The sequence below is a fragment of the Cricetulus griseus genome, chromosome 4 (genome assembly GCF_003668045.3).
Source record: "Cricetulus griseus strain 17A/GY chromosome 4, alternate assembly CriGri-PICRH-1.0, whole genome shotgun sequence".
NCBI classification, from domain to species: domain Eukaryota; kingdom Metazoa; phylum Chordata; class Mammalia; order Rodentia; family Cricetidae; genus Cricetulus; species Cricetulus griseus.
This window is the reverse complement of record NC_048597.1, coordinates 126819769-126830195: the sequence shown is the minus strand read 5'-3', so window position 1 is coordinate 126830195 and position 10427 is coordinate 126819769. Positions and strand designations below refer to the sequence as shown.

General features: G+C 35.5%; 1 protein-coding gene across 8 annotated transcripts in view; it reads right to left on the bottom strand.

Annotated features, from left to right (window-relative positions):
- Ccdc82 (coiled-coil domain containing 82) overlaps positions 1 to 10427 on the bottom strand; it is a 36445-nt gene that overhangs the window by 13493 nt on the left and 12525 nt on the right. For 7 of the 8 annotated variants that reach the window (XM_027415149.2, XM_027415148.2, XM_035443450.1 and 4 more), the window contains 3 exons: positions 6703 to 6795; positions 3314 to 3438; positions 428 to 598 (listed from right to left, as the gene is read on the bottom strand). In XM_027415149.2, coding sequence (XP_027270950.1) covers positions 428 to 598; positions 3314 to 3438; positions 6703 to 6795 — 389 coding nt within the window. Of the gene's footprint in view, positions 1 to 427; positions 599 to 3312; positions 3439 to 6330; positions 6418 to 6702; positions 6796 to 10427 lie in introns of those variants that run through there. The other variant, XR_004769555.1, reaches the window with a different exon arrangement.

The window sequence follows — 10427 nt, the reverse complement described above, 5'->3', positions numbered from 1 at the left end:
AATTCAAACAAGAGCTAATACTAAGACTCCTCAAATTGTTCCACACAATAAAAGCAGAAGGTTCATTGCCAAACTCTTTTTATGATGCTACAATTATGTTGGTACCCAAGCCACACAAAGACACAACTAAGAAAGAGAACTACAGACCAATATCCCTCATGAATATTGATGCAAAAATACTCAATAAAATACTGGCAAATCGAATCCAAGAACATATCAGAAAAATCATCCACCATGATCAACTAGGCTTCATTCCCGGGATGCAGGGTTGGTTCAACATAAGGAAATCTATCAAAGTAATCTACCATATAAACAAACTTACCTTCTTTTCTTTGTAGTGGTTTTTCTATTTGCAAGAACTATCTAGAGGACAAGCTATGAAGCCTAAAGTTTCTAAATATCGAAGGCATAGATTAGCAAAAGATACCTGCTTGTCATGTGACATGAAATCATCTGTCTCCATTGTCCTGGTGTTGTACAGCTTTCCTGAGAGATGCACTGAGTATACACAGTGGCGATGCAGCCCACAAGCCTGGCAGGAGCAGTCCGCAGGGTTCTTTGAATGGATACTTAGTGTAGAGTAGCTTTCAACTCGCTCCTGATAATAGTTAAAAATAATGGAGATTACATTAAATATGAATATATCCAAAATAAAACTTATTTTGGAAACCAGTGGGAAAAATATAAGAATAATATGGAATTTCTTACTTGAAGAAGGTATTTTTAAATTGAAAAATAAATTATTAATCTTGGCTATAAAAACAAACAAGGAAAAACAATTAGTTTCATCTGTCTCTTTGCTTACAAATTATTAATAAGTACTGTTTCCAATAGACTTTAACTTACTTTTTTCCAAGTCTCATCTGTAAGTAGCATCAATGAGATATTAAGTAGGAAAATGAGCAACAAAAGTTCAGGATAAGAGAAAGACAAATTCATTTAAGCTAGTTAGAATTTGAAAAAAAAATTCCATTCATTCTTCAGTGCATGAGTTAAGTCACATTTTCCTCAAAATATTCTGCAAATAACTTAATTCTCCTACAGTCACCTGCTTTGTTTTGTGAAAATAAGCACCTTGCAATTAATAATGTTCCATGTCCAGTACTGATGGGCTGTCTGGTGACTGGATTATCAATGAATGAACAATGTGAGAAACACTGTTCGAAATAAGCAAACTGTATTAACAATGAAGTTACTTGTACCCGAGTAAATGTGCTCACATGCAGGCTGTGCTGTATAGTCATGTTCTATTAGCAGTGTATTTTAATATCACACTTGAATGAACACACTAAGTATGTTGCTAGCACAGTTACAAATCCACATTCATCCCCTACACCAGTCAGATGAAACACCGATCCTTTACATATTGTGTGATCTGCAACACTTCTGATTTACCTGTCAAATTCTTCACACTTCACAGCATGTCACTAACAGACTTAGGTCCAGACTAGCCCTCTTCCCTTCCTGCTTCTGTGGTGCTGTGATAGGACAGTAAGATGAAAGCTCAAACAGCTTGGTTTTGTGGGTGACTACTATGAACAGAATGCACTCCATATGTAAGTTGGCATACATATTTTTCTGGGTTGAATCAGTGAGTTTTCTTCATGTTACTTTATCTTTTGCAGTATAACTCAGTGTACCCCAAGACTTTACTGAATCATCTGTCTCACAATTCTGTGTTTCTTATTGTTATATCATCCTGGGTTTTTAAAATCCACTATAACATGCCAGTGTGACAAGCATAATATAATTTCAAGGTCTGAGTTTTAAAGTATTTAATAGTTTTAAACTATTAAATACTGGCCTGTGAAATTAATAGCTGTGGAATGTTGCTTCCTGTGGTTACATTTCCTCATTGTAAATAGAGGAGAGAATAGTTCCTCCCTTTTGGACTTACTTTTAAAATTAAGTAATTAATACATTTCACATGTAAATCATTAGTCAACAGCTAAATATTCTTTAAAATTGTAACATTTTTATTTGTATTAAAGAAAATAATACTATAACAATTATTTTGTGCATTTTACCTAAAATAAATAAATATCTATTTTCCTTAAAAGTATATATATATATATATATATATTATATATATATATATTATATATTTACATCTGAGGAATAAACTGGGGATCCAGAGGTGTTAAAATCTACAAATGAGAAGATATACATGGTGGTTCTAAATTCAAGGCATCCTTGAACTTGAAATCTTAGAATTTGTAAGTCCCTGACTGCCCCTCAAAGTGAACCATTTACTATCATCAGGTGTAGTTCAGGCGGAAGGGTTCTTGATGAAACTAAGTTTTTGAAGTAAATGAGCATAGAAACTATTGAACTGCTAAGGAGATTTTAAGGAATTTTAAAGTCTATTATCTACCATTTTCCTCTTATTAATCATTAGAAAATAGAATATCAGCAATAGGGGTACCTTTAAATATAACATAGTTCATCCTCTGCCATTAAATATACTAAAATACAAAGCTGGAAAATAACAAAGGATCTAGTAATTCTTACATTAAAATGTCAAATTCCCAAATTGCTAAAATTATAAAATCTTAAGTTTGAGAGTATGTCAAACATGATGTAACTCAGTATCTTTCATACTGTTTTATGGAAATCAAACACCCTAAGACAGGTCTGAATTGATGGCTCCCGAGTAAAACTATTTGTTGTCATGTAAGTCTGATGATGGAAGTTGATTGCAGGAACCCACAGTGGAAGGAAAAAGCTGGGTGCTGAGTGTTGTCCTCTTCCCACAGTAGACTGTGGCAGGATGTGTCCTCATTCACACACATATCATATACTTTCATACACACTTCAAGCATATATACACAAAAATATAAAAAACAGTAGAAGGAATAACTAGTATCTCAAGAGAAACAGCCTCATGGGATCTATAATTTGAGAAATGCTGCTGTCTAAATCCCTCTTGTAGATCTGAGGTATAGATTCATGAATCAGTGCTCAGAAAAGTGCTCCAATACAGAAGCAGTTTAAGTTAGATGCTGTCTTTTCAAACTTCTTCATCTATGTGACTTTCTTCCCTGAGGAACCATCTTATAAGACAACCTCCTCATTTTAAGATAGGCCAAGCCCTAGAGATGCTCTGAAATTATTTAAAACCATTTAATTATTGAAGACATTAGTGTGGATATTTAAAACAATAAAGACTTGAGAAAGAAATTAAAATCAGTTACTATTTAACAAGGCAGAATGGCAACACTTCAGAAAATGATTTCATCTGGTTGGATATTGAAATCTTGAGAGGGCCACTGTCCCCATGTTCTTACCAGAGATTAAAAGGCAAACTATATACCTTATATTGTTCTTTCCATCGACTTCTTGAGACTAAACTCTCTAGACGGGGTTGAATAAAGCGATTATCCAAATAATGAAGAGATGTCAACATATCTTGTGCATACGACTTCTTCCTGGTGCCAGCTGTGAGCAGATAACAAAAAACAGTAGAACACTTGAAATACTGAATCAACTGAACATTATGGATGTGTAAGAGCTTTAGAAAGATGGCTAGCTAGTTGTAAATATTTTAAATTAGGAAATGATGAAGTAAACGGTTCATTTCCTGGAAGCACATGGGCAGAAAACAGGGCACAGCTTCTAATAACTTCCTGTAAACACCAACCTTTTTTTATTATGTACATCTGACAGCAGAAGGAACCCCAAGAAAAAGGCTTGCACAGAACCTTTTCTCTTTCCTTTAAAACTGTTTTGCATTTGCATAACCACTGAATTACTGATGATGCTTTACAGACTCCTGCAGCTGGCTCCATCCTTGATCCAGCGGTAACTCCTGACAACACACTGGAAAAGCCTATTCTGCCTGTCTTCCCCCTCATTCCCTCATTGCACACTACAGTCATTTTTGCTTTCCTAATTTGACTAATAGTTTGTTCTCAATTTATATTTATTTTGTCATGGCCTGTGATGCTAAGCTTCATTTTTCTACTTTCTTCAGAAATGTATTTCCAAATGAATGTAGCTAATAAATTTATTATAGTTATTAAGTCACTACAGATTTAAATACTATATCATGAATTAAAAGCCTTCTTTCCACTGTTAGCTCCTTTGAAGTCTTCTACCCTCACTCCTGACTCACTGCACTATGACATCGGTCTTCTTAGTTGTTCTTGAATACTCTGACTGTAAGCATAATAGCATTATCAGTATGTATGTATGTATGTATGTATGTATGTATGTTCTGGTTTGGTTTTGTCTAACTCGATACAAACCTCTCTAAATACAAGGTGAGTTGTATAAGAAAGCAGGCTGAGCAGGGCATGGAGAGCAAGCCAGTAAGCAGCACTCCTCTATGCCTCTGTTTCAGTTCCTGCCTCCAGGTTTGTGCCTTGGCTTCCCTCAATGGACTATGACCCAATATATGCAAGCCAAATAAACCCTTTCCCCCAAATTGCCTTTGGTTAGTATTTTAATATAAAGGAGACTATATACAGAAATTGGATCTGGAAGTAGAATATTTCTGTGACAGAGCTGACAATATTTTGGAAGGATTATGGAGATGTTTGGAACTTTGGATTGGATAAGTCATTGAGTGCTTGGAGCTTAAAGGGCTGTTCTGTGAGATCCTGAAAGATAAGAACGCTGAAAGCAATGTAGACAATGGAAGCCTGGATTGTGAAGTTTCAGTCCAAGTACTGAATAGTGTTTCAATTTGTAACGACTGGAGCTTTTAAAAGTTGGAATATATTCTATATTAGATATTTATATAAATATGAAATATTATAAACAAGCTAGAAGGGAAGGGTTATGTTATGATAGTAATGTATTGATGTATCAAACTGATAAGGGGGTCAATTGTCCTGGTTGGTGTTTGGGAGAGGGAAATTCAATACAAAAAATACTTCCATTAGATTAACTATAGGCAAATGTGTAGGGCATTTTATTTATTAATGATGGAAGTGGGAAGGCCTAGCACACTGTGAATAGTCCTACCCCTGGGCAGGTAGGACTATGTTATATAAGAAAGCTAAGCAAGCCATGGAAAGGAATCCAGGAAGCAGCAATCCTCTATGTCCTTTGTTTTCGCTTCCTGTCTCCAAGTTTCCGCTTTGGCTTCCCTCAATGAACTGTGACCTAGTATATATACATAAGCCAAAAAACCCTTTAATTCCTAAATTGCTTTTGGTCAGTATTGCTTTTGTCACAGAAATATAAAGTAAACTAATATATTCACCTTACTAATCTTTATATTTAAAAGATACTTCATTACATTATTTGGCCAATCTGTCCAATCTTCATATATATGTTATATATACACATATATAGTTAATATATAAATATATTATAACATACACACATATATATGTTATAATATATTATAGTTTACCTATCAATCTGTCCTGGCTAGATGTCAACTTAACAAATCGGAGAAGAGGGACTTTCAATTGAGAAGATTCCTCTGTAAGACTTGCCTAGGCAAGTTTGTACAATTGTTTTAGTGATTAATGTTTGTGGGCTTTGCCCATTGTGGGTGGTGCAACCTCTGGACAGGTGGTAGTCCTGTGTGTATAAGAAAGCAGATTGAGCAAGTCAGGGGTAGTAAGCCAATTCTCAGCACTCTTCCATGGCTTTGCTTCAGCTCCTATATCCAGGTTCCTGTCCTAACTTCCCTCAGTGAAGGAGTGTGATCTGAGAGTTATAAGCTGAAATAAACAAATAAACCCTTTCCTGTCCCAGTTGCTTTTCTTGTCATGTTGATTTATCCCAGCAATAGAAACCCTACCTAAAACTCTCTCTCTCTCTCTCTCTCTCTCTCTCTCTCTCTCTCTCTCTCTCTCTCATCTATCTAATGTCCATTAGCTTCTCTTCTTATTATCCAACTATGCATACCTATTCCCACAAGAAGTACATACTAGTTTTCATTCACATATTATGCTGTTTACTCACTTATTGTCTGTTAATTTCAAACCACAAAAGATATAAATCTAATGTTTCCTTACCTTTTGTGGTTTGAAATTACCATATCACCAATCCTCAAATAATGCCTGGACCATATGGCATTCAAGAAATATGTGTTCTATAACTTATGAATAAAATCTTATTTAGGCACTGATAGGTATTCGGTACAACATATGCATAGTCTATGAATGAAATGTCAGATTCTGTGTTTTGGAGATGTGTATATATTAAAAGTTTAATTTCTTATACTCTGGTAAGGCAAGAAAACAGAGATATATTTTCAACACAACACAGGAATTCACATATATGGATAGGACCATACTCAGAATGAGAGTGCCATGAGCAAGGCAATGAAAAGTATTCATACTTTTCACAACAGAAATATTTTACATTTACCTAGAATATTACAGAGAACAGCATGGGCCAGGGCACAGATGCAGAAAATAGCATGGCCTTTTGGTGAAATTCAAATTCTTCGAGGACCTGAGAAAGCACAAGAATGTTGAGGCAGCCTTCTCTTTTATGGGTGTATGTTCTATATTCACAAATTCACTGTAGAATCTTTTAGAGCAATGACTTGTCACATACTTACCATCTATATCTCAAATAAATTAACAAGCCTTTCATGTGAATGCACTTATAGTGTAGTTTATTCTAGAAGGAACAACTGGCAAAATTTAAGAATGGTTTGTCTTAGCTTTGCTTCATCTAATTTCAAAAGCTATTTAGGAAAAATTTTAAAATGTTCCAGTGGTACTATGAACTTACCATACAAGGTTTCCAGAAAAGATTCATCGAAAGCATTGATCAGAAGAGCCTTCACAACTGTTTCAAAGTGAGTATAGTGGTCACTAAAAGAATCTGAAATTAATTTAAAGTAATTATTAGGATATAGAAGGCAAAACTAAGATGACTGCAATAGGCCCCCTTCCACTGCTAGGAAACTGGTTGCACAAATTTTACTCATTCTGTATCTGCTTTTGTGACTTGGGGCAATTAAAAATATCCATTTTCCAAATTTAATTGTTTCTAACCCAAAGTATCTAGATGTTATCTAAAATGGTCTCAGACTTACAAAGGGGGAAATTCTTCAGAGAACCCTGAGAGATACACTGTGAAAAATCAAAATAATCCATGTCTACTTGAAATGATTAACCAGAATAAAAGAAAAAGGCAAGAAAGCCTCCCAAATAGACTGTTTAATATGCTTTAGACGATACCATGCTACACATGACACAGCTCAGGAAACAACTACTCACTGAAATCTCAGTGGGCATAACAGCTCTGTTATCCCTTATCCTGTCACAGACGCAGGGTTTCCCACACCACTTTAAAGAGCTGTGCCTTCTCTTTACCACACTACACACATAATGCCATTACAGTCTCTCTAAGCTAGCCTCAGATGTGACTTAATCATGGTGACAAGCCAGGTAATGGTGCTTTTCTTGTTACTCTGGGGCTAGAATTTACTATGGGGTATGGAAATGTTCTCTGCAAATCCTCTTTCCCATGATTCAAATCATCATCAAAGAACACTTGCCTTGCTGGAGTTACCTGTAAACTAAGACTGGAAATGTGGAAGATGATTAATTAGGGACTGAAGAGAAAAACAGGACATAGTCTTGGAAATCATGAATGGATTGGGGTTTATTTCCAGTTGATAAAATGGATTGAACACCGAGAGGGTGTTTTACTTGTTTGCTAAAAGGGCTGTGTAAGGTTTCTAGACTTTCAGGGAAATTTCAGTTTCTACTCTTTCCAGGGGGTGCCAAATTTTAAATATCAACAGAAGTAATTTGTTAGACTTTAGGGGGCTTACCATTGAAAATCCAAAAGCAGCAATTGTGTCATTAGAGGATACAAGACTATTAAACACACACACACACACACACACACACACACACACACACACACACACACACACACACACACACACACACTAATGGGAAAGTAAAGTACAGTAATACTTCAAAAGAATTCACCTGTGACTAGATTTTTCAACACTGTTGTAAAAGAAAGTTGGTATATAATTCTGAGTTAAAAATTATTTACAGACTTGTGGGGAAAGAAAGTTAAACTCAATCACTTTGGGACTAAGTTTAACCATCAAGCAAATGCAACAGAGTTTTTTTTAACCTCACTTCAATGTGCTAATGCCCAGTGTTACTCCTCTGCCACGGAATTTTAAGAGCTACAGCTCTATTTCAAAGGATCTGGAAGTTCCCCTTCAGGAGCTGGAGGAAAGGACAGAGATCAGCATTGCTTGGGTGACTTCCTAACCACAGGATATTCTTCCTAGCCATGTGCATCAGAATCTCCTTACAAAGGAGACACTGGTTTCATCATATTTGAGTAAATGGTGGACAGTGCTGGGATAATGTTCCTAGTATTTCCAACTGAAAGATAACAAAACTGAGGAAGAAAATACCAGTCATCGCCTGAAGCATTTATGTGCACTGCCTATTTCTAGAGGGCTAATCAAGGAGGTGTTGCCCTTGGTATAATTTTAGTTGAGGAAACTGAAAAGAAGAGATGATGAGAAGGGTTCTTAAAATCATATAGCTGGAGGCTAGTACCAGGCAGTCTCCTCCTCCAGACTTTGTATTCGTGTCCCTTGCATAGGTGGTAGATTTGGCATTATCTTTCAAACACAGAACTGGATTGAGAATTGGAGAATATAAAATTCAAATTTCTGACCTAGAAGGAAAAATGACAACTCTCAGTGACAAAGATCTCAAAGATTACAAGTAAACAGAACAGAGGCTTGGAACTAGGTTTGGAGCCCAGGCTTCCTTCAGGACTAGTTCTAATACCTATATTGGATGAATGTCAGTAGAATATTCTTGAAGATTTACTTAAAAATTTCTCCCCATGATCATCTCTTGTTTAGCAATACTGAGGTTTGTACTTAGGGTCTCCTGCATGCTATGCATGCACTTTATGATCATTTCAATCCAGAAAAAGATAAAGAAGTCAGATTTGTTATTATGTATGATTTTATTTTTCTAAGATACCAAGCAATTCCTCCATGTTCCATTTACTATCTAAGTATTCTGCTATTTCCTGCATCTTTTAGCTGGATATATGCTGACATTTTGCTTCAACATCCTTCCTATTGATCTTGATGTTTTTCTCATGTCAGCTCTGCCCTGATTTACTTATTTCAACTGAATGAGAAATTGTTCAATTACTACTTTTTCAAAATTCACTTTATTCTTTTGCATTTGTTCTTTTAATTCAACTGCAGAAGAAAGACTTCTTGTGGTGTGTAGAGTACTTTCAGATCATGCTCATGTTTCCTTTCTTATTTCATTGTAAGGGGTTTGGGTTTTTTTTTGTTTTGTTTTGTTTTTCTTTTCCTACAAAGCCTGCCATAATTTTAAAATTGGGTTTAGGACTTTATTTTGTTGGTGGTGTAGAAGGAATTTTCATTAATTATATCCTTTAAGTATTTATTTCTAGTATAGAAGAAACTAATTGAGCTTTGTATATCCACTATTATTTTGGCTACTTTACTGAGATCCTTTACTAATTTCAAAATAGCTTCTCGTGGATATGTTGGAAGATGAGCCTCCCAAGACACCACAGAGCTGGAGATGGGTATTGTTAAGGAGTTCTGATGACATTATTTCTGCTTTCGCATCCAAACCAAGAGAAAATTTATAAATACTCCCCCAGAAAGAAGTGAATGGCTAGCTGATATGTTGTCTTATGAAATGAAAGCATACATATAGCATGAGAGGTAGAGGTAGAGTAGGAAAATTTTCCTTTTTAACAGTTCCTCTCTATCCCTGCACACACTCAGGGAAGACAGAATATATGTAGAAAACTACGGAAAGAAACTCAACATACACTCCTGCTCTTAAAATATTCATATTATTTCTCTTAATTCTATATATGTGGTTAAATTAGAAACATAGCCATTATGCTTATATACACACATATATACATGTCATCATCCTAGGTGCAAATGTCTTTTTCAATACTGATTCTCTTTTACCTACCTCACAAGAAACTTATCCTAAGCAGAAAATATTTTTTTCCAACATGGATAATTGAGCTAGTGCAGTTTAAATTGTTTTTTTTTCTTCTAAAACCAAAATAAATGAGTCAGATCATCCCTGTGAAGGCCAAAGTGAAAATTGAGGTTAGCTGAGCATCAGCCCACTCAAGGTTTATCTATCTTCTCTGTAGTCTCTGACGTGCTTTGACAGAGCAAAGTATACAGCAAGTGTTGACTGCATTCAAGGAGAAACAGTAACAGAAAGTGGAATAACGTGAAAATTCCTTAAGGACACCTCATCTGGGCTGGGGATTGAAATTAAAGCTCTGCTTCCAGCCCCATCACACATGCACAAACACACCACTGTTAATCAGAGACCATCTATAGTTCTATTTAGTTTGTTCTTACATCTTAATGAACTGCTCAAGTACACCTGAAATAGGAAAATTTTCTGTCCTCTTCATTTCATAAAGAACACATCTAGTGTTTC